The sequence below is a fragment of the Cylas formicarius genome, unplaced genomic scaffold, assembly GCF_029955315.1.
Source record: "Cylas formicarius isolate icCylForm1 unplaced genomic scaffold, icCylForm1.1 PGA_scaffold_5__7_contigs__length_24384050, whole genome shotgun sequence".
NCBI classification, from domain to species: domain Eukaryota; kingdom Metazoa; phylum Arthropoda; class Insecta; order Coleoptera; family Brentidae; genus Cylas; species Cylas formicarius.
Genome location: NW_026844341.1, coordinates 22,767,641 through 22,793,031, shown reverse-complemented (window position 1 = coordinate 22,793,031; position 25,391 = coordinate 22,767,641). Strand labels below are relative to the sequence as shown.

The window sequence follows — 25,391 nt, the reverse complement described above, 5'->3', positions numbered from 1 at the left end:
TAAACATACACGTCGATAATTTAAGACCCAGCAGAGAACCATGGAAGTTGGACTTTTCTAGGACTAGGAGAAACTAGAGCAGCGAGCTTAATAAGTTACGCGATTAGCTACTGTCGAATCTTCTAGTCGTCCTTCCCCAAGAAACAAAATTCCATTTCATTCTAGACGAAACCCATTTTACCTCCCCTGAAAAACTACACTTTTTTTTGTAAAAGAGAAAATAAAAATCGTCAAAAAAATAAAGAGGTCTTTATTTTCCAGGAACAAATAACATATTTTTATACAAAAAAAGAATGCGGAAAAACGGCCAAAGTAGCAGCACAAGGAAGCAGACTCTGTTTCACATCTTCAGCAATAAAAAATCAAATACATCATCTTTTATGATGCAGCACGATTTTGTTGATAGAAGACGTTTCTTTAGAAGTTTTTTAAAAATTAAAATAACAGATTTAACGCTTGGATGAGTGAATAACAGTCTCAATAATTCTAAACTTAATAACCCACCCCACCTTCCATTTTAAGAGAGTTTGCTAATTCCAGCTAACTTTCGAAGCTGGTTATTTTAAGGGAAATTAGGTTTTTTTCTTTTTAATTATCAAACTTTTAATTCGTCCCTCTATCGGAACTTTTCGCTACATCGCTAACGATCCCCGTTCGAAGTGTGCAAAAATAAAAGGGTCTTAATTGGTGGAGTCTTGCAAACAAAACAGCCTTGCATTTTGCAGTACTGAAAAGTATGTAACAAGATTGAGAAAACGATATTTTAGTCACGAGTTTGTTTTGGTACTCGCGTGGGATAAGACAAACTCACGAGTGAAGTAGTGTTTAATGAAGTTAATACTTCCGTCACACCTGCTCAGTGCACGAATGAGAATTTTAAAGTAGTGTGTTGGAAAAAACTTGTTATCGAGGACTAAGGAAGTTAGTGCGCTGTTGACCAAAGACTTTAACGATTACTTAACTCGTTAGACACTCTGTGGTAAAAAATTAATTATTTTATTAATTAAGTTTAATGCGAGGACCCCAAAAAACATGTTTAATATTCATTGTATTATTCATGTCAGAAGCCGGAGCTGGAATCATTATGTACGGAGAGGAACAAATTAAAATCAATCCGGAGCGACGTCGAACTGGTCAGCAGTGGGAAATTTCCCAAAGCCGTTTTCACGGAATTTCAGAGGCAAATTAAAACTGAAACCGGAGAAGACCCTTGAAATTTTAGGAACACTCGAGTCTAGACGAGTTCCGAAAACTAATTTTATTGAATTTGTGCCGCAACTATAGTGGCTACTAAAACATCGAAAATTGTTTCCTAAGTCGTAGAGAATCCAGACCCCTAAAAAGATATTTGCAAATTTCCAATTTTCCTCGTCAAAGCCCACGAAGTTTTAATTCAATTATTTCGGATACAGGGAGAGCCTCATTCTCTACCGGAGCCCGTAAAATTACAAGCATCGACGCAATAAGAGCAAAAAGAAACGGTGCGAGTCATAATCGCCCTGGTTGTGGACGCATTTCCCTAATTGAGGAACTGTTTGGATTTTTATAACCAGTTCCGAATTATTTTTGCCAGTTCCAAGCATTCAAATAGTATTTAAATAATTTATAGACCCCAATCTAAAATTTAACATATGAAAGTACAGTTAATATGAAACCGAATAATGTGTTTTAATCAAAATGTACTGAATACCGATAATAATTGCGAGTGCCTGCAGTTCTATTTCGTTGCAAATTCCACCCCAACTCTCACGTTTTTTCCGCGCACAAATTGAAAAACATTAAAGAAACCTCAAAGATAGAGTAACAAAATGGAAGAGAGGAAATCCGAATATTCGGCATTTGGATGTAACTGCTGCTGCAAATGAATTATGTGATTTGGCTCAGATAAGACATCTGCGGAAAGCATAGTATTAAATCCCATGTTTAACGGACGGCGGAATGACCTAGTTAAGCTACAATGTCTGAAGGATAGGCTTAATGACGAAACCCGACTAAGTTATGGAAAGTTTTGCCCCCAAGGGTTTTTAAATATCAGGACATAGAAAAGATGCAAGAACATTAGGGACGGACTCTCCACCGTTTTGGTAATATGTTTTTTTTTACTTAGTGAGTATTAAAGTATAAAAAACATAACATAAAAACATATAAATAAAATAAATTCACTCTCAGATTCGTCACTGAGATAATAGGATTTGTGTTGTTTTGTACACAAAATGGAATAGTCCTCAATTTTTTCAGCTGTCAATTGGTATGTTATTAATTACATTTTTTATCAAATTTATAACACTTGGAGTAATATTTTGTGTTCTGACCTGTGATTTTACTTAGTTTCTCAAATGCTCTATAGTGTTAAACGTGGCATGATATGGAGGAAGACGTAAAACTATATGCCCAGTTGTTAATTGCATATGAATTTGGACCTTTCAAAGGTTGCGGTCTTTTATAACAGAATTCAAAGTAAATATAATTTTCTGAAAAATACTCCTTGATTTCAGTTTTTGAACTTGTTGAGGCTTGTGCTTTGCATATCAGTCGACGCTGGTAGCATGCATTATAAATGACAATAACATTGTTATTGGGAATATTTTTGGAAAAGGACTAATGTTCAAAAAGTTCGGCACTTGCATCCTCATGATAATCCAAGCTAGCATGCTTAACATTCTAGCTTGGTAGGCAAATATGGATGTGTCTAACCTATATCTTTTAATTTCTTGAAGATAATTAAATCTCCAAGTACTTGCTCTGTGCGATTCACTACGTTTATTGCTTTTCTTCAGTTCTTCACTATTATCCCTTATCCCAGTGATAAGAGAATCATTTCAACAAGTTACCTTGATGAGGATGAGGATGGTTGACACTCAAGACTCTATCGGAGGAATCCTTTGGTTGGAGTGCAGCTAATGAAGGGATAAAGATGACCGGGTTAGAAAGACGTTGAGCAATTGTTCAAAAAGTTCATCAGTATATATAGTAACAAATTTTATTTTGTTCTAAGAAAGTTATATCATTATTATTATATATTTTTGCAAATTTAATGTTCTACAAAAAAGGTCTCTTAGTTTTAATTTAATCAATTTTTAATTAGTTTTTAATTAATCTTAAATTTCTTCATGAAGCTATTTTTTAATAAGTTATTCACGCTAAAACTTTTTGGCAATGCGAACCATGCGAAAGAACTTTATATTTTGCGTAGGAAATATGCATTTCCGATTTTCGATGAAGGTCGGCGGCCACTGGTTTAAGTTGACTCGAAACCGGAAAACTCCGTTTTCTTGAAAAATTACAATACATTAGGCGGCGGAGCGAGCGAAAAGGAAAGTCCGGTCAGGATTTTCCTTTTATTTCGTTTGATTCTACGCGAACCTCATCCATAAATCATGGGGTTGTTGAATAGGATGATTTAGAATCCGCTATCGGGAAAATCGTAAAAAATGTGGCCTGCAAAACGCCCAAGCATAACAATGCGATTCGTATCATTACCGGCATGTCAGAAAAATAAACTCCCCCAGATTTTTTGCCAATTCCCTGCGGGACCGTGGGTATGTCTTTATTTGTTAATTTAGCTGCACACTGTTTTGCAGGCAGCCGTTCAAACTATCCCATGAACATATCGCGCTCTCAAACTTCTTACGTGAGATATCAGCTGGCAGACTCTTCTAGAAGTCACTTCAATCTTTATTGAATGGCAGGGTTTTTGTATTGAAAACGTATAATTCTTATTATTATATAAACACACACAGTTGTGTTTGAGTATTTTTAACGGCGAGCTATAGGCATTGAGAATGTGCTACTTCTACCATAGTGGGGAGGGCCTAATAAATCTTTAACGATGTTATTACCTATTGTTAATGCGTAAAGTCATTAACAAAAAAAATGTTACTTGAGTGAGTAGGAGGTATATTTCTTTCTATCTAAAATATTTCTTAGTTGTTCTAGTTATTTTACGAGAATAAAAGACTGTCGAGTCGAAATCATTTTTCTCTTGATGCACTACAGCTTGTGAAAAATGTGTAACTTTAATAGGTAGAGGACTTCTTCAACAAGAAACTTAAAAAAGAAAGATTAATAGATATTAATAGCGGAGAATTGAAGAAAACGAATAAACGTCGTGATGGGAAGGAAAATTGTTTTTTTCAAAGCGAGGTTGTTCATTGGATGAACTGAAGAAGAGGTTAGAAGAAGATGAAACCACTTTTTACAAAACTTCAGGATTCCTCCTGCATCGAAATTGCTGACAATCATCCTGTTGGCTTCTTCAGATCTTGACTGAAACTGGCTCGTATTTTACTCTGTACCTGCTTATATATTGTTTGAGGGGGGCGGAGCTAAATGAGGGGCATAAAGACCGTCTCGGATGACTGATTCCCAAATTGGTGACAGATTGAGACCTGAGTCGCGGTTAAGATTGTTGCTGTGTATATTCGCGATGATTGGTGATAGTGGAGAACCCATAGCTGTTCCCGACGTTTATTGAAAATTTTGACCGTTATGAGAAAAGTATGTTCCCGATAAGCATTTTTCAATTAAGGTGAGAAGGCTTGGTTCCAGATTCTCGGATTTTAATATATCTGAAATGATGTCGAGAGTTTCAGGAATAGGAACTTTGTATCTAATGTAATGCTTTTTAATTGTTCAATGAAGTGAAAGGAATTAAGTAAACTGTCAGTTTTCCCTGTAAGGGGTGTTAATAAGGAAGCTCGCTATTGTGCTAGAGAATAGGTTGGAGAACCAATGGTGCTGACGAAAGGTCGAAGGGGTAATCCTGGTTTGTGAATCTTTAAGTCCGTAGAGACCTGTCGCCAATTTAGGAATCAGACGTCCGAGACGGTGTTTTTGCCCCCCATTTAGCTCCGTACCCGAAGAACCCAACAGGATGATTGGCGAAACGTCAGCAATTTCGACTCAGCAAAAACCGCCGCAGGAAGAATCCAGACGTTTTGTACAAAGTATTATAGTAGCCTGTGGAGGTTTCTTTGAAAAAAAAAAGATGAAACCAATATAAATATTAGCCGTGCTACCCTCTATAAAGTTGTTTGTCAAATGTGTACTAATTACTGCAAAATAAGCAAATGACAAGTAGTAATGGGATCACACAGATTACGCACTTGGTAATTGAATTACTTTCAAAAAATTGAAAGATAGAGATTAGGCAACTGATTCATAATTTACTTTGGTAAAATATGGTTCGACACGCCCCCGACACACGTCCAAACAATGGACTGATTCTACTCAAAACTGTCAGACGAAAGCACCTTCAAATAAAGGAAACTATATTAGTTGGGTTAGAGGATGGAATTGTCCCAAACTGCTTGCTGTTAAAATATGCTCGATGTATCCAGCACTTGTTAAACCTCTTGTCCCTTGACCACGGCCGCCCCTACTGATGAAATCAGGATCCAAGTGGCATGTTTAGTTTTTTGGTTTGGTTTCTATAAAAAAAAAATACCAAAGTACAAAAATTTACACTGGGCCGATTTCTATGCACGCAAGTTGAGTTTTCATTTTTTTAAATTAGTTTTTAATGTAGGACAACCTTAATGGAATTTTCCTGGCTAAAATGTGTCGCCATTATAATACTGTTATTCCCCCCCCCCCCTTTTTGCGCGCTTTACTTCGTTCACGGTGCTTACTTCCACAGCCGTGTGTTTGAGCGAAACAAAGTTTGGCCGCAAATTGATAGATAACGAAACGTTTCGACTTTTCCACTCATTTCCGCGGCGTGAATAAGAAGCTGGAAATGGAACTGATGGATGCGCCCACGATCAGCGGAAAGTTGAGATTTTTGAAAGCTCCGCCGACCAAAGAGTAATTTAGTAGATACTTTTCTTCGGTTCGATATATTCGATACCGTCGTTCCTTCTGAATATTATATATAAAGTAAAAGTCATTTTTCATATTTTCGGAGTTATAGGGATCAGAATAATATAAAAACAATGTTTTTTTGTCTCCATCACGCAATATTTTTGAATTAATTTTTGTAATGTAATATTGAAGTTATTTATTTTATTTTTATTTTTTTATTTTTTATTTATTTATTTATTTTTAGCACTTTGAAAAATAACAAAAAATTGTTGCCCTCGTATTTTATACATTAAACTCATTTGATTGCTCAAAAAAGGAAACATAAAAATTTAAAAAAATTGAGGGAAAAACAAACATTCTAACATTGCTTAAAAAGCAAATTTCTGAAAACGTGCACACACAGCTACGACAAAAAAATCTCTTGAACAGCTCCGTTGATTTAATTAGAACCTAGTTTACCAATAAAAAGTTTTCTTTGTCCGTTTTTCCTTGAAATGAGAACCGTGCTGATTAGTTAAATCTGGGATGACGTCATATGCTAGATGTGCCTCGCGTTGGTTAGCAGATAGCAGTAATGGCGAATTCTAACCCTAAACACCTAACCAACATTTTCCAAATCCATTGCGTCAAGAAAGCAGGAATGATATTATCATCCTTTGTCGTAGTTTACAAACAGACATTTTCTAAGTAATTTGAATCTATTTGTACAAGGTGGCCCGTTTATAAAGGAATGATAGCTTTCCTCAGAATCTGCAAAAAATATCAAAAAAACAAAAGTTGCTTGGATTTAGTTATACCTTAAAGTGTTGTATTATTACATATACCGGGTATTTTGTATGTTTGAACTCTTAGGAAAATTCTAGGGAAATTTCATACGTATCTTATAACTAAGTTTTACCTTTTCTGACGTATTTTAATAAATATAACTAATATATAAAAATAACTAAATCCATCATGATCAACAAGTAGCATTTAAAATTCTAATAACATTAAAAGTAACATCATTTCTTATAAAACATTTCATTTATATAATACTGGTATTTTAGGCTCTTGATAAATATCCACAATGTGACCATAACTTTGAATAAAACATACATATTTGAAGATTTTTGATATTAATGCACAATCTGAACCCAAGAACAACACATGCGTTTTATATTTCAAAGTTATGAATTATGTTAAATGTATTTATTAGCAGATCTGCGCGTCAAGTTATATTAATTGTAATTCGGCGCATAATGTAAACATATTTGATATTTGATTCGAGGTCATCTCGTAAGACTTGATAACTACCATATTCTATCCTTTTTTTTCAGTGCTTTGTGTTCCGGGTGAAGTCGCACCCGCACAATCCTGACTACAAGCAGTGCGTGACCTTCGGCTACTTCTCGTCGACCACCATGGAGCTGGTTTACAACCTTTCCTGCGTCCTGTTTTTGTACTTCATTCCGCTAATTGTGATCGTCGTCGCCTACACCTGCATCATGTTGGAGATATCGAGAAACTCCAAGTTAGCACACGGTGAGCTCATTAGATTATTTTCGGACTTTATGGACGTTATGGAGGATATGGTCCGTTCATAGACATAAGAAAGTGACCAATTGCTTTTGAATGTGATTATCATTATTACCTAAAATTTCGGAATTTAGATTTAGGTAAAATTGTGGTCCGAAATAGAAAATAATTTTATACCTACCTGTGTTTAATATTCTTCGGTTTGGTATACTACTTAGTTTAAGTTTACAGCGTGTGTTGAATCTTGTGCGAATTATGCAAAATATGTGCGAGTCTAGTGTATCTCAGGAAATGCTCGCAAATGTAGAAAACACTATTCTATTGAGACTAAGGAAGTGGTGCCAGCAAGCAAGCATCTTTAGAAGAAACGGCCACATTGACGAAAATTCTAACATCAACTTTATGGAAAATTGTGAATAATCCCATTTGAGCGAGAAAAAAAGAAACGATGCTGACATTTTGTGAGTGTAGATGAAAGTGATCAAGATATAATACCAGTTATACGAGGAATAAAGCGTGCCTACATTAGATATTTTAATTAGGAGGCTTGAAAAAGATGAAACCGGTGTTAAATGTGGTAGAACTACCTTATGGAAGTGTATTCAACACACAAAGTTTTAATGGAATCATTTAGAATTTGACTGGAATATCTAGAAAAAAAATAGGATTTACAAACAACAACAAAGGCCAATTATTTACTTGAATGAAACCTGGTTCGATACTTACGATAACCCGGAAAAGAGTTGGGTTAACTCAACTGATAAGTGTAAAACAAACGCGCCATCAAAAAGAGGTAAAAAAACAACTATTTTGTATGCTGGCTCTTAAGATGGTTGGATTCCAAATGGACTTTCTCTGTCTGCGAAAAATATTAAAGATTCTTCTCTGGATTGCCATGAAGACACATTTATTTGAAAGTTGCTTTAAAAAGAAACTAGTTCCAAACATTCCTTGTAGTAGCGCAATTGTAATGGACAATTATCACAGTAGACAGTTGACTAAAAGCCCTTTCTCGTATGACACAAAAGCAACAATCCGAAACTACATGTATTATAACGACATTTATTTTCACGAAGATTATACCAAAAAGCAAAAAATCTACATACAGTTTTAGGCCTTCACCTTACCACTGTATATTTAATCCCATTGAACATGTTCGGCACCAACTGAAATCTGCCATTCGTCATAACAATGTTTTCCCCGTGTTAACTGCAATGTCCTCAAACTTATAGAAACCGAAGTTTTTAACATCCCTCCACCAAGTTGGTCAAATTCTGTTGAACATATGGAAAAGAAGAACGATCGTATATCCATATTGCAAATATTATAGAAGAAATAATAATTAGAACAGGCGATGATAGCGATAGTGATACTGATATATCATGTGAATAATTTTAAGTAATTTAAGTAGGTAATAAAAACAATTTGTAATTTTATTTTAGATTTAACCATAAATACATACATAAATAAATAAATATCGGTTAGTATCTTTCCTAACAAAACCCCAAATAATTAAATTCTAAGCAAAGTACGGACCTGTTATAGCTTGCTCGTGTCTTTCCTTAATTCGTATCAATTAGTCAGTTTCTTATATCTATGAACAGACTTCACCAAATAACGTGATATGAGGGCAAATTGAAAAATTGGTGTCTTAAAAATGTATTTTGTTATGAATGAAAATAAATAACTTTAAAATAACGTTTAAACGTTTCAACGTTGCACTTTGCGAATCCGTCCAGAATTTTTCTTAAAATTTTAATTAAAATAAATCGGAAAATAATCTACGAATTAGTCGCGATTAGAGGGGGACAGCTCATCCGCACTTAAATTTCATTTTCCGGGAGACTCGTCTTGGACTCTATCGCGAGATGCGACAGGCAATATCAAAAATTCCGGTATCATTTTCTAGTAAATTCGGTCAGAACTGCATAGCGAATAATATCCGGGCCGCTTAATGAATAGACAGACGAATTAGTGCGCTAATGAAAACGGCTTCATATACTAATTTAACAGGCAATTCGGGGGTTAAATAATTGAAGTTTGATTAAATTGAAACGCGCGCAAATGCTTGCCTCATGTTCGGCAGATCGATAGACGTACACTTCCTTAATTTTAATTTTTAATTTAAAAATATTAGTCTGCTCCAGTCAGAGGAGTTGTGCAGTTCATCTACTATAAATCTAAAACACGGAGTACCTCAAGGATCTGTCCTAGGACCACGTTTCTTCGTTATTTACATAAACGATTTCCCGTCATGCATTAGTCCCACCAAATGTTCACTTTTCGCTGACGATACGATAAACTGTAGGAACTTATAATTGACTTATGAGTTTCGGCTGAAGGCTCAGTCTTGGTTTATAATTTTCTTACAAGGAATTCTCATCTTCTCTGAGTACCTCGTTATCATTTAAAAAAAATTAAAAATAACTATTTAAACATACCATTTTACAATGCTCTTGCGACAAATATTCAAGTTTTGAGTGAAAAAGCTTTTTAGAGTGCAATCAAACCAGTGTTTCTTAATAATTACTTCCATAGCAATGATAAATTATAAATTCAAAATTGGCGCACAAATATAAAATTAAATACAAACTTTAGATTTATTTTATATACACGCAAAATGTGGTTAAAAATAAAATTAAAAAACCTTTTTCTTTGATGGAAACTACATATTTCAATAATTTTTTCATATTGAGCATTAAGTTCAGTTAGCGTAAGTTGGCTATGACGGCGTTTAACCAACAATTGCTAGGAACGCCGCCCCTTAGAAGCGTGTTTTATTGTTGATTCAAATATTTTTATTGATTATTTATTTATCGTTTATAAATTTAATTTATTCGCCTGCTTGCGTATCATGTTTACTACAGAGGAAAAGATTGATATGTTAGAAAGTTACATATCGAACAATTAATACCGGAATTTGGCTCTAGGAGATTATATAACAAAATTTTTATTACAGAGGCGCATAGAAAAAAAATATTCGATAGGATTTACCAACACTTTAGAATATATGGAACGCTGAAGTGAGAACAAATAAATGAGGGGCAACTTGAGATTCAACCCGAAAAACGTCTTTAGATCTAGATGTCATAAGAACAATGCAACAATCTTATGGAGAGACACTTTTCAGAAAATATATTATTTGGACAGATGAGTCCATATTTACAACCTCAACTAAAATTTTTAATAGGAAAAATACCCATTATTGGAGCAACAAGAACAATAAAAAACATTTGGAGGTTTTTCAGAGGTATTCATCCCTTTGAAATTGAAAGACGGCGAGAGAATGGACTGGGGAGAATGGTAGTTACGACTGGCCTCCAAGGAGCCCCTAACACCCCTAAATTGTTTTCTTCACTTCTTTCAGCGCATAAAAGGAAATATTTCAAAAAGTAAAAATATTAGGCCTTATATAAAATTTCCTTAATTTTTATTGCTAAATATGACAAAATTATAACAGAATTTAAAACAAAAGATTTTTGGCGGTTTTTTTTTATTTCATTTTTAATCTTATTTTTCGCGTGCCCTGTGTTAATATGTTCCGAAATTTCTTATGAAATCCGTTATTCGAGTCCTTTGTCTTTGCTTTCGAATGAAGAAAATGGCAGATATTTTACGTCTTGCAAACACCATTTTTCGCATAAAAAATTAAAAATGTCAAAAACGATGGCTGGTCTTTTATTAAACTTGATTGAAATGCCATTTGCAGCCACAACGAGAGACTGCTTCGTCCAACTCTGATTAAGTATTGACTCAGCAGGTCCACAGTGATACCATGCATTGTACGTTGACTTAGCCACCTTTGAAAGTACTTTTTTACAGGAATTGGGAGTTCCTGTGTGTACAAAACTAATACTTTTCTTTCTGTTCATAGGTTAGAAAAGGTTTACTTTTCCCATAAAAAAAAATTTCAGTGTTTATGAATCATGGTAGTGCCCCGATTTGATTGGTACTGGCACACTCCACAAAACATTTTTAGAACCATGTAAAATTATAGAACTAACTGCTTCACCTTTTTTTTTTCATTTACTGAATATCTAAATCTCGCCGTAAAATACTGGATAGAAATGAAAAGAAATCATTCCGGTTTTTCATGTATTCACTGAAAAATCAATGAACAATGCATGATCTGAATCTGAAATATTAATACCTATCTATTCTACTGTGACATGTTCTCCTATAAATGAGGAAATGTAATTATTAAAATGAGTAATAGAAATTATATATAGATTTTCGACTTTGAACACAAAGAAGTAGAGACAAGACAAGAATGTTTGATTGTTAGTCATCGAGCTTCAAAGTCCAACAGTAATGATAATCCCAGTTAACGCCACTTGAATTGACAAATACGAATAATATATACATTAAAATCCTAGTATCTTTTGAACATATATTTAAGTGAGTTTCCTTCAATATTTATATGACATCTAGAAATACCCCACACAAATATTTTAAATCAAACTTTACCCAAAACTAGTCATAACAGCAAGTTTCGCATTTGCACGAACGGAAATTTAATTAAACCTGACCTGCAGGAAATTTCTAATTAAAATATCACGCGGGTAGATTACATTGAAGGCTTATTTATTATTGTTTGGAAATTCAGCGGGAAATTTCCAAGCTTTTAGAACATTCGTTGGTAGCTTCAGCGAAAAAGCAAAATATTGAACTTATGGTGTTTTGCGAAATCGTTTAACCTAGCAAATTCCTGTAGGAAGCAACAGTTGTTTCGACCTGCCTCGCCGCAGTTTCAACCATGAACGCAGTACACATTACATGTATCGTCGATTCCTGCTAAACAAAATCGTCTGCTTCACTTAATCACGCAACAATGAAAAAGCGCGATAAATGTCGCCGACAAAAATATTTACTCGAAGGAAAAGAAAAAAATGAGGATTTATTTTTGTATGCGGACGAAATGATTAGAAAACTACAATACAAGTCAATAAAAAAAATTGAAAGAATTGAATAATCAATTTATGTCTTTAATATCAATCTTTATACGATCAACTATAAAAATGTTAAAAACTGGAATGTACTTTAAAAGAGAAAATGCAGATATTCCTGGCTGAATTAGTTGGAGTATTGGTATTGGTATTGGTATTAAAGGGGGGCGCCCTCGCGGGCGTCCAAGCACTTAGGCCACCTACACTCCGGGTCGTCTCCAATGCCTAGCAAGCAGAGTTGCCTCCTAAGCCTGCAATGTCCTGTGTAGGCCCCTGTTAGTGCTCTACACTCCCTCCTGGTCAGTCTAAGCAGCTCCCTGGTCCGAGGAAGGGCGGGCCCATCCATCATAAGCTTCGCCTGCCTCATTCCCGGAGCAACTCTCCAGCCCCCCGCGGGCCGGTCTCTCGCTCGAGAGCTCCCCGCCTCACACACGGGGCGATCCCCAAGCGGGGCTCTGGCCCTATATGCCTATGCGAGGATCCCTCCCTGGCTAAGGCGTCCGCTGCCTCATTGCCCCGGACACCGGTGTGACCCGGGACCCAGACCAACGTGACCTTTCTCTCCTCAGCCACCCTCCTCAGTACCCCTTTGCACTCCTTTGTCAACAAGGAGCGCGTACGCACTGACTTCAGCGCCATGAGGGCAGCCCTACTATCCGAGCAGAAGAAGACTCTCCTGCTTCCGTAGTTGAGCCGAAGCACCTCTCTGGCCGCCATCAATAAAGCGAAAATTTCCGCCTGAAACACAGTGCAGTACTAACCCAGAGGGACCGACAAGCTTGATCCCGTTGTCTCGCAGTACGCTCCAGCTCCGGCCAGATCTCCCATTCTGGACCCGTCAGTGTACCAGACAAGTTCATCCCAGGAGCCGACTCTGCCCTCTCTCCAATCTTTCCTTGATGGAAAGAGAAAGGTCAATTTATCAAAGAAGGTCATCTCGGAGATCATGACGTCACTCGGCAAGCCCATGACTCCGCGATCCCCGCGACAGCCCTCTAAAATGTCGTACGGACCCCGATTGAAGGTTCCCTCCCTCCAGAGCCCGCAGCTCGCCAGCCTCACAGCTGTCCTGGCCGCCTCCATCTGCACCCGATCCGCCAGAGAGGGCAGCCCCACCAGAGCCTCCAGGGCCCTCGTGGGCGCCGTTCTCATGGCGCCCGTTATGCAGAGGCAAGCCAATCTCTGCAGTCTGTCAAGAACTAGCCTTGCTCCCGCTATTTTGGTCCCCGGCCACCATGCCACTGTCCCATGCGTGAGCATAGGCACCACCATGGTACCGTAGATCCACTGCATGATCTTCGGCCCCAGGCCCCAAGTGCCCCCTACCGCTCTCCGGCACGCCCACAGAGCTCCAAAGGCCGACCTGGTCCTTGATCTTATATGTTCCTGGAAGGTCAACTTAGAGTCCAACCATACGCCCAAGTACTTGACACTTCCGCTTGCAGAAAGAGGCACCCCATCCATCGAAATGTTGAGGTTGCACTCCATCTTCCTTTTCCTAGTGAAGATGACCATCTCCACCTTGCTAGGATTGATAGCCAACTTCCTGTCCAGGCACCATTGTGAGAATCTTGCCAATGCCCCGTTCAGGAGCCCCTGCATCCTCCTCACGTCCGTCCCCTGCGTCATTATCACAAGGTCGTCTGCATATGCCTGAGCATAGACCCCGTGTTCTTCCCTCAGAATATGCAATATCTCGTTCACCACCAGTTGGAGTATGAAGAAGAAGAAAAAAACGGAGTATATGCGAATAAGCGATGAAGACGAAGACTCGGATCTGGAAATCAGACGATTTCAGAAATGCGAACAGTACAAATATTTGTGAAGTAGAATCTCCAACAAAGGATCAACAGAAAGCGATATAAAACACAAAATTCAACAAGATCAGAAAACTGTACAGATTCTCAATTCCCTACTCTGGTCTAATCAATTCCCTTTAAAGACAAAAATCTCTATTTATCGCATAACAGTAGTACAAATCCTAACTTGTGGTTGGGGGTGTTGGCAAGTGACATGGAAAAAAAAAGAAAAAAATAAACACCATTTTTCAAAAATTGAACTGAGATGGCTTTTACTTGATGAAAATCCATTTATCAAAATAAATAAGAAATAAAAGTTCAGATTTTCACGAAATTTCGTGAAAATCTGAACTTTTAGTTCTTATTTACCATTTTTCAAAGAAACTTTCACAGGCTACTGTAATACTATTTAATTAATTAATATGGTAAGATCAATTGACAGTAAACAAACGGAAACGGGGAAAAATAATTGTTAGCCTCTTCGGGAGGTAAAATATAGTTAAAAAACGTGTTTTCTCGATAAAGTGTCGATAATTTATCTATATTTTCGAAAAATAATAATTTCAGATTCGGATTTCTGGTCCTCAAAAACGCCTTTGGGCAAAATTTGAGCCGCTTTTGGAAAATATTTCCCGAAAAGCATTTTGGGCAACAAACCAAAAATCGATGTTCAATTTTTAAAGCTTTATATCTCGCTTATTTATAATTTTGAAATATTGGAATTTATGTCAAAATTTTCAAAAAATAATTAATTAAAATTAAACTGTGGGGAGGGGGGATTTTTTGGTATCTATTGATAGACCACATTGACCTCGTAGATATTCTAAAAAATTACACACGTAAATTTTTCAGAAAAATCACGACAAAAAATTTAGAATGTACCCAGCTAGGAACAAAAATCGATAAGAAAGGACGAACAGAAAAAGAGATCGGACACCTAATCACGGGCCAAAAATATCTCGCGAATGGAAAGGTCTTCTATACAACCCCGTTTTCGTTCGACTGTTGGTACTAGAAATGGCGGAGAATGACCGAAGAAGAAGTGAATGCCAATGGAAAGAGGTATGGTATGTTCATAGATATAAGAAAGTGACTAATTGCATTTGAATGGGATTATCCAAGGGTGGTCATTAACATACAGTGCAACAAGATTATTACCTAAAGTTTCGGAATTTAGAACAGAACCCCAGATAATGAAATTCTAAGCAAAGTACGTACCTGTTCGGTCATATTTCATTGTTACAGCTTGCCCGTGTCTTTCCTTAATTCGTATCAGCTAGCCACTGTCTTATATCTATGAACAGACTTTACACTGAAATAACCAGGGCCATGGCAAGACCGAAGAGGCTGGAAACTTAGTATCGGAAGCCGTGGAACACTGTTTTCTCCAAGCTGAACGATAACTGGCTTTAATCATAACTATTACTAAATCATCCGGACGATATTTGATCATTTCACCAAAATAGGCTGAAAGGTTGGCAGCCATCTGTTAAAAATCCTTCCTTCCTTTTTCCTGAAGTCACTTTAATGCCCGTTCATAGGCTTTATATGGAATCTTTGAGAGCTGTCGCGAAATGAGTTCAAGGTTAGGCGAACGTTCGTAAGATCATAGCATATATCGATAAAATTATTGTTTTTTTAAACCGACGTAAATCGGGCATTCCTCAGTTCGGCTTCTGAAAATTCGCTTCGAAATGAAAATTTATACTCGACGTGGGCGGGTGCCGCAACGCTCCGAGAAAAATATTTACCATCTCAGCGTCTTCAAGCAAAAAGTGCATAATTGCGTGTTCACTATGTTACTACTTGTTCGCCGGAGGGTTGGCCTATTGTGTTGCGAGATTAACAGCACCGTGAAGTTCGTTGAGAATACATTAACCGAAGTTTTTGCCTTAAATACATCATCAGGTGCTTGAATAATTGAAAGGAAGGCAATATAAAGGCAATATCGGATCGTTAGGATTTGCTCGTAGTTTTGGAGAATAACACGAAACGTGTGTGTAAACATTTACCAGATGTATAAATCGTTACGCATTAAATCATTAATAATTCCATATAATTACTGTTTAGGCGAAAGCCAGCGGTTCCTAAGGAGGTACTCGCTCAGTAAAGGGCTGATATAAACTTTCGATTTCAAATCGAAACTTGTTTTTTTTTTCAAAATCTTTGTTTCGGTTATAGTAATTTCACTAACAATGATTTTTGTTTTCTTTTTATCCGCGTTGTTTTTCGGGGCCTTCATAATTACCAATTTTGAAAATTTATTTTTTTTAACAATTTTTTTTGTACTGTACTGACATTTCTTTTTTAAACGTAAATTTAACAAAATAAATCAGAACTAAAAGTTCAGATTTTCACGACAAAACCGTGTGTTAATCAAATGATATGATATTTATTATTAGTTCTTATTTATTTCTTTTTGAATTTGAATTAATATTGACAATTATCGTTTAACACTAATCAGTAATGTTGCAGCCTGTTTATCACCAATAACAAAATAGGTGTTTATATTTGCTTTGTGGAATTGTTTTACGACTATCCTTTGAACGATATTTTTTTGTTCCTTTTTCCATAAGAATACTGTTATTAATTTTAAACACCTAACAATAAGAAAGAGTCAAAATTAATTGAACTAATCAAACAAAGTAAAACTAAAATTTTGGAATTTTTTTAGCCAATTTTTGTATTCCTACTGACATTTTTGGAAGGTTGTGGTGAAGTGTATTTTTTGATTGAACGCTTCATATCTTTAATGTGGAAATTATTAGAGAGAAGAGCAGAGGTAAGGTGTTTTAATTTTTGGGTCAGATGGTGATGTGACCATGCATTAAGGTATCGGTCTGGGTGCGTAGGTAATACAATAACCCAATGTTAGGTTTCTTTGAAAAAAAAAAGTTTCGTTTTCCACTATCATAAAATGTTATAAAATCTTACCATTAAAGTTAAATAAACGTATATTATTCAATATTGAAACACGTGCCAATAAGAAAAATTAATCGAAAGCAAAAAAAAACTCACCGAAAATGAACCAGCAAAAATTAAAATTTTGATTTATTATAAACTGCAAAAAAATGTAGATTGCAATTTAATTAATTTAATTAAATTGCAAAAATAATGTTCAAAAAAAAGTTTTTGAATAATATTTTTGAACCTTATACTTTATTTCTTTGCTTTTTATGTTAACTAAATTCAAAACAGAGATGTCAGTGTTTTGTTTTTTTGCTTTTTAATTTTTACTTGTTTATTACATATGTTGTTTTGTAAAACTAAAATGGTTAATGCGGTAAATAATAAAGAAGGCGTCCTTTTTCTTTTTTTGAAAATTTCAACGAGCAATCAAACATTTCGAAATTGTCAGACCCCAGGGAAGGTTTCCGTGCGGCGACCCTGTAGAAGTGAGCACGAACAACGGTGTTCATAACGCGGTAAAATTTCCCTTTCGGCAAACTCAAAAACGAAATGAAACGCGTTCAAATATGGTAATCTCGCAGGTCGATTCGATTTTCCAAACAATTCTGGGATAAATTTTTTTCTTTCTATGCCTTGACATGTTTCGCAGCATTTGAAAAACTACCGGTGAATTGAGAATTCTTTTTTATTCAAGTGTACCGGGTGTCTCAACGATGGAATATAGTAAGTTTTGCTGCTCTGGTATTATTAGTGTCAAAATAACATATGCCATAGCGTGGAGGTAAGAAAAGGCCTTATTTTATTTATAGATTCTAATTTGTAACCTTTTTTTTGCGTGGTCCAAGCCAGATATAGTTAAATTTAACTGCAACACGTCTCAAGCAAACAATGACAAAAAAATTTTTGATCGATTGCCTTCTGGTTAGAGCAAAATCTTATTTTCTCAATTTTACTTTTACTTTTCCCAGAGATTACTTCATCCTTAAAAAAGCACGAGAGGAGAGTACTAAATGGGGGATTGTGGATTAAACCTAAAGTTTATTGGATCAGTTTATCTGTCAAATGGTCCATACTGCCATGATACGATAAGCTATATACCACATTCCTTCATTTAAACAGCGTCCACTTTAAGATTAATTATGGAAAATTTTGTAGAAACCGGGATTTGAAAATCTATGATTACAATTACGCCTCATGGTGTCCATTTCAGAAAATAATTTCCAGCACTTTATCTTGGACGATTTTCTTAATTTAATGAAACAAACGAAATGAGAATAATATAATACAGTTGACGTTTACGAGCCTACACGGGCGAAACGTCGAAATCAACGTCAATCAGGGCCGGCGGAAGGGCAGACTCGCGTCGGATTTGCGTGAAGAAGAAATTAAATTTTCTAATTAAAACTGCCAGGAAAGGAATCCAGTTGCTCGGAGAACGTTTGTCATTTCTTCGAGTTTTCGACGGAGTCTTCTGTAACTCCTTTGGCAAACAGAAAGCTCGGTTATTTGTCTTCCACTTTCATTGGCAAATAAATTGCCGCATGTAAATTATGGAACGGGGTATCATTTAATTCGTCTGGCGGCTAATTTAGGGGCACTACCATGTTTGACATCGATAAAACACTACCATAGATTTATTTCCAATATCTATGATTGCCATATTTTCAAGTCGTGGGTACTTATATTTGGAAAATATATTCTAGTCAAACACAATTTATTTACACAACAATCACTTAGTTGTATTGCACATTACTAATTAGTTAATTGAAATTTCAAAAATTCAGTATATCAAAAATTTTAAAAATATTAATTTCGAACCCTGCCATGCATAGGAAAGTTACTTGTTTGTACCGAAAAAAAAAAAGTTAAAACCACACCAACAACAATTAAAAAGCTAGGGCTTATGAGAATTTAGTTACCAACTGTAAACAAAATGGATATCGGAATACACAAAGGACAAAAGGACTTTATGATGATTAAATATCGACTATGGCACTATAATTCAATATTTTATATTATTCTCTTTCTTTATTGAGAATTGAGATATATAATATATATAATATACAGTATACAATACTAAAACCTCAAAAGGGGAAGTCTAGCTGACAAGAGGCCCTCCAGTAAAGAAAAATGAAATATAAACAAAAGAAAAAGAAACTAAATAAATATAGAAACAATTCTGCGATTAATTAAAAGATGAAAATATGTCTATTATAGGTAAACCCCCGCTCATAAAGAGTAGATCTGTGTTGAGGCACAGTTAGCGCATTCTACTGCAACAATTTGTTTGTTTGTGGTGTTGTGGAGTATTTTAATACTAACTTACTGGAAGTGCTCAGCTTGCAGCTGCCCCTTTAAAAACTGCGAAGACAACAAAACCGCCAGCTCCTTGGCTCACGGAAAACTTAAAAATAATGATAAAATTGAAACATAAAGCGCTGTCTAAATATAAGAAACAGAAAACCGAACAAACCTGGATTGAATACAAGGAGTTGAGAAATCTTGTAAATATGGCTGTTAAGTCGGAGAAAAAGGCTTTCTTACAACACAAGTTTCTTACGGATCCAAAAAACTTCTGGAGTGTACTTAGGTATGTTAATGTGTATTCCGGACCTCAGTCAATACTTTTATAATGATACCCCTCAAACTTAAATAATGATTTCATTAACCAGTTCAATAACAATAACTTTTTAAATCCAGAAAAACTTTCATTTTCAAGGTTTTACTCTACGCCCACGCCGTGGGGCCTGATGGGATTGATAGGAAGATGATATTATACGTTATCCTCCAACTTTTGCCGCATATCACGTATATTATTAATAAGTGCGTGTCTATTAACAAATTTCCTAAACCCTGGAAATACGCTAACGTCATTCCTGCCCCTAAAACATCTCAAACGCGTGATGTTTCTCATTTTCGACCTATTAGCATTCTCCCTACTATATCTAAAGTGGTAAAAAAAGTTGTTGAGAAGCAGCTTGGAGATTTTGTAGCTCGGCACAATATTCTACCCCCACAATCGCGCTTTAGGGCACATTATGGTACAAATACAGCTCTTTTAAAAGTTTGTGATGATATATTTCGGGAAAATGATGCAGGCCTGAATACCTGCTTAATATTGCTTGATTATAGCAATGCTTTTGACACCTTGGACCACCGCCTGCTCTTTGCTAAACTGTGGGGGCTGGTGTGTTGCAGTTTTTCAGAAGTTACTGATCGGTGTCAAAGAGTATTCTTCAATAACAGCTAGGGCAGTATTTTAGGTCCGATATTGTTTTCCGTTTATACCTCCTACTTCTGTAAATTTATTAAGCATTGTTCCTCCCATCAGGACGCAGACGACACTCAAGTATATCTCTTTGAAGGTCACGTAGCTTCATTGATCCAGAAATCGTTTTACAAGCTTCGGATTCTCTACTGTAATAGAGATATTCTGGACACAGCAATTAAGTTAAAACTTACCGATTCCTTAATTCTCTCCACAATTTCATACTGTATGGTAGTTTACTGGCCTGCCCTACTTCAAAAGGACAAGGCTAGTCTTCAGCGTCTTCAGAATGCCTGTCTCAGATTCTCATACAACATTCGTAAATTTGATCATATATCTACTAGCCTAGAGGATTCTCGCTGGCTAACATTAGAATAACGTTTTAAGTCGCAGCTTTTAGTCTTAATTAAAAAAGTAATATCTCTCCAACGTTCGACGTATCTTTTTGACAAACTTACTCGTGGATCAGATATTGATTCGGTTAATACTCGCCATAGGGGGCTGTTTACCGTTCCCAAACATATTTCAGCGCAGTTTCACGTACAATGCCATCAAGGCTTACAACAAACTCCTTCTTCAACCGATATCAATCACCTCACTAACTTCATGCAAACAAAAACTTAAGCAATACATTTATCATAATAGAGACCGATCATAAAACTAATAACTATCAAATTGTATATATGCATTTTTTTCTTGAATTTACTCTAGTAGTGTCTACCATTTTGAATGAAGGTCTATATAATTTATATGCTATATTTTATAAATAGTGTCATATGCTCGTTTTATGGGGTTGCATGAGAGCAACTATGTTGGATGCCGCCCCCACAGTTATATATTTTTGTAAGATATCTCCGTCGAAACCGAATAAAGGCTCATTATTATTATTATTATTTAATTTTAGGGGACATGTGGTCACATATGTCCTTAAGCGATCCACAAACCTACTACAGTTGCTTTGTATTTTTTTCTGCTCCCGTCTGTAAAATGCCCAATTACACACCGATCTAGCGTGCGGGAAGCGTCACTTTACCACGTCAGTTTCGTTTCCCGCGGATCCGAGCCACTTCGGACATTTCCGGAATTTAACCCTACGAGTTTGGGAGCAATCGGATGTTTTCGGAGATTTTACCGAACAGTGCCAATTTTGACGACCTTGTCAGTTTTGTATTGCAAAAATGGACCGAAAAAACTAATACACAGCAAAAATGTTTTGCAATACATGCAATTTATATAGCTACAATTAAAATCTAGTGGGCTAATCGGTAAGTAAAGCCACATTTCTAATTTAACTTTCCCGGAGAAATTTTCAATAACATTCGCATGCACTTTACTGGTTCTTACAGTATTTATATTAATATCTTGGCAAGACCACTTGTAAGATTTTCAATAATCCATGTCTCATCAGTACAAATAAAACAAAATTGAAGGTTAGGGCCTGCTTTTTCTTGTTTATAAGATCTTAAAAATTTAAACCTCTTAAAAGCTCTATTCTTAGATGATTTTTCTTTGAATTGCAGTCTTTTTCTTTAAATAAACTAGTTGATGATCAATTGTAAAAGTTAAATAAACAACATAACGTTTTAAAATTAATGTTCAATGCTTGCTTTATGATATATAGAGTCTTAGGTAGAAGGTAAATTCTTTTACTTAAATTTTTAATGTTCTCACTGATAGGTCCACAGTTACTCCTAAGTTTTGGTTAGACTTCAAGGAAACATGCTAATTTGATCTATAAAGATCATCTTTTCTGTTTTGATGGCCGTTTTGACTTTTAATCGATTACACTTATTTTGTAGTGCAATTGTATATCGCCGTGTATGTCACCTTCGGGTAATTATCTTCTTTACTTTAGGCAGTGGGTAAACTGTAGTGAAGTACATATATATCTATCGGTTTTTAAAACGTCCTCCGACGTCGTCCGATTGCCAATCTCCATCGATCTCTGTCCCTCCACAGGTCCTCGTGCAGTCGTCTCCATTGTATTTCACTATCGATGCCCTCTCTCCAGCTCTTTCTCGGTATTCCCCTCTTCCTTCTTCCTGTAGGTGTCCAGGTGAGTATTTGTTTAGGCAGTCGCTGTTCTTCCATTCTTTGGACGTGACCGTACCACTTTAACTGTTTTGTTCTTATTTCGTCTGAAATCGTGTGGCCCAGCTTCATGGTTGTGCGAATTGGTTCGTTTGGGACTCTTTCAGTTCTTGACCTTCCTGCCGCTCTTCTCCAAAAGTCCATCTCTGTTGCCTCCAGCGTTCTATGGTTCTTTCTTTTAGTGGCCAGACTTCACTGCTGTATGTGACTATGCTTTTAATGATCGTATTGTATATTAGGTGTTTGTTTCGTCTCGTGATTTTTTGGTCCAACAAGAAGGTGTTTTCTTCCTTGATTATTTCGTTCTTTGATGGCGTAGTCTAACGTCCCACTGCTGGATATGTACATTCCCAGGTATTTGATAGCCTGACCATCCTCTAAGAGGAGGTCGCGTTGTGCTCCACTGATACACATATACTTTGTCTTTGGTAAGTTTACTTCCAACCCCCATTTCTTGTATTCTTCGATCAGTTTTCGCATCATGTAGTCTTGCGTCATTATGACTTGGTCATCTGCCAAGCTTAGGGTGTACATGTTTGCATTCTTAAGGGGATGCCCATATTTCTGCATTTTTGCTTCCATATCCTTAACGCTTGTTCAAGATATATCTTGAACAGGGTGGGGGATACAGAACACCCTTGTTTGAGTCCCTTGGTGGGTGTAAATCCATTGGATATTTTTTGACCGACCTTGACTTTAATGTGGCAGTTTCTATATAGTTCTTTCACTGATCTTATTATGTTGACGCTTAGGTTTGTCTTGTCTAATGCCTGCCAAAGTTTTGTTAGCGGTATGCTCTCGTATGCCTCCTTCAGATCCACGAACAGGAGATGTATCTCCTTATTGAAGGCTGACATTTTCTCAATAAGCTGGGTGACGCAAAACAGATGGTCAACGACGTATCTTCCCTCGCGAAAGCCCACTTGTTCTTCTGCTTCACTGTTTGTGTATTCGCGTTCTATTTTGGCCTTTAATATTTTACCGTAAATCCGAGCGATTGAGCTCGTAACTGCGAGACCTCGATAGTTGTCGCAATTTTCCTTGTTGCCCTTGTTGTGGATAGGGGTAAGGAAGGATAATTTCCATTCTTCTGGGATATCTCCGCCGTTAATACAGTTTTCAAATAGCTTTGCTAGATGTTGATACAGTTTGTGTGTTCCATGTTTGATTAATTCCGAGGGAACATTACCCGGCCCTGGTGATTTTTTATTTTTTAAGTTTGTGCAAATATCTTCTACCTCATTAATGCTGATTCTGGTCGGTGAAGCCGAAGCCTGTATTATGCTAGGGCTGTCGTCTTCAAGAAACTGTTCTCGGTCCTCTGTTAAAAGCTTACGGAAATATTCATCCCATTTATTCGTTGTGACGGGAGTGTTTTGGCGTAGAGATTTCAGAAGCTTCCAGCTTTCACTACTTTTTGTTTCTCCCAGGTAGGTATTTATTTGGTTGCATTTTTTTTCCCACGATTCGTTTTTTTTCTGGGTTATTTTTCTTCTTACTTGGGTTTGTGCTTTTTGGTAGCTTGATAGGTAGTGTTGGTATTTTTGTCTCTTATCTTCAATATCTTGTTTAATTTCCTCGTCCCACCAATAGGGTTTGTTAGATTTCCGGTCATCGCAGTATCCTATCGCTTCTTGGGCTGCTTCTTTCAGGCATTGTTTAATATATTCATAATGTATTGTTATTAAAGTATTGTGGCTGGAGTTTCTGGTCAAGTCTTTTTTTGTATAGGTCTTTCGTACTCAAGATTATATCGGGATTGTCTCATTTGAGTATCTGGTCTTCTTTTAGTTGGGTCTTTTGTCTTTGTTTTCTATTTGATTTTGGCAGCGACGGGATTTTGGCCTTGAGTAAATTATGGTCGCTGCCACATGTTGCACTTCTAAGCACTCTAACGTCATACGTCCTCATCGATGTAGTTTGTCGGACAATCGTATAATCTATGATTGATTGTAGATTTCTAGGCTTTTGTTTCCTTGTATGTACACTTATGGATCATTGAGTGCTGCGAAGTACATACTTTTCTCTTATGTTGATGGGTAAGTTTCTTTGTTACTTTCGTTTAGATTCTTTCTATTTTGTTGTGTATAATAAGCGATTTGTTTTTGTTTCTTTGTTTGAATTGAATTTTTGTTGTGTGTTAGTATTGCGGGTATTCACATTTACTGGAAAACTTTTCCCGAGTTCAAGTCAAGTTTCAGTAATGGCAATATTTTATCGACACTTTTCGCATTATAACCGAAAAAATGGCTACTGTTTGTATCGCCCTAGTGATTTGTTGTCGACGTTTTATTGGGTAGCAGTTAAGGTGTTTTATCATTCTACCTCAGCCATGGCTTTCGCTTTGTTCGATTTTCCGCGTGTAATACTACGCTCACAAATCAATTCTGGAACCCGCAACCGAAAAATATTACATTAATTTTTCGCCGTAGTTCGTTAGCGGTAAACGATTTTTTCTTATTAATTCGGAGAAACGCAGGAAGCTTTATAGTGATCCGATTCAAATGTCAGCAACGAAATTCGGAGGAGTATCAATTTCAAATTGGAAGCGATCGTCTATACTCCGGAAAGTTCATTATTCTTCATAAAAGGACACCAATCGACGAAATGTGAATAAAATATGTCAATAAAACACGGACTTAACTGTTTAGATTTTTTATTGACAGGTCAACATATATTCCAATTCCTGTTCCTGGGAAATTTTTGAGTGGAGAATCCTACAGGACCTTCAGATTTTGTCTATCGGATCGTTTAATAATTTTAACTTGTAGGTTTTAACTGTTATATTATTAACTAACCAAAACTAACTAAAACTAACCCAAATTTCTGAGGTTCCATTGTTTTACCACCCTGTATATAAAAAAGTGACTATTAGGAAAATAAAAGAAAATAATAGAAACAGCTTTTGTATTAATTTTCTTTTTGAGGAGGCCATTTCTAAATAAAACACCCCATATTCGCACGTAAATGAGTAATTACTTTGCTATCTAAAAATATCCTACTACAGAATTTCTATTTCGGTTCTCGAAGAAATATAATATTCATAATTACAAAATAATT

The 25,391-nt window shown here is 36.2% G+C and overlaps 1 protein-coding gene across 1 annotated transcript in view; it reads left to right on the top strand.

The window, feature by feature from the left end:
- The window catches only part of LOC132702632 (isotocin receptor-like), an 84,913-nt gene that overhangs the window by 31,815 nt on the left and 27,707 nt on the right, over positions 1-25,391 (top strand). The window contains exon 5 of the mRNA XM_060671400.1: positions 7,119-7,323. Within this exon, the coding sequence (XP_060527383.1) occupies positions 7,119-7,323 (205 nt within the window). The remainder of the gene's footprint in view (positions 1-7,118; positions 7,324-25,391) is intronic.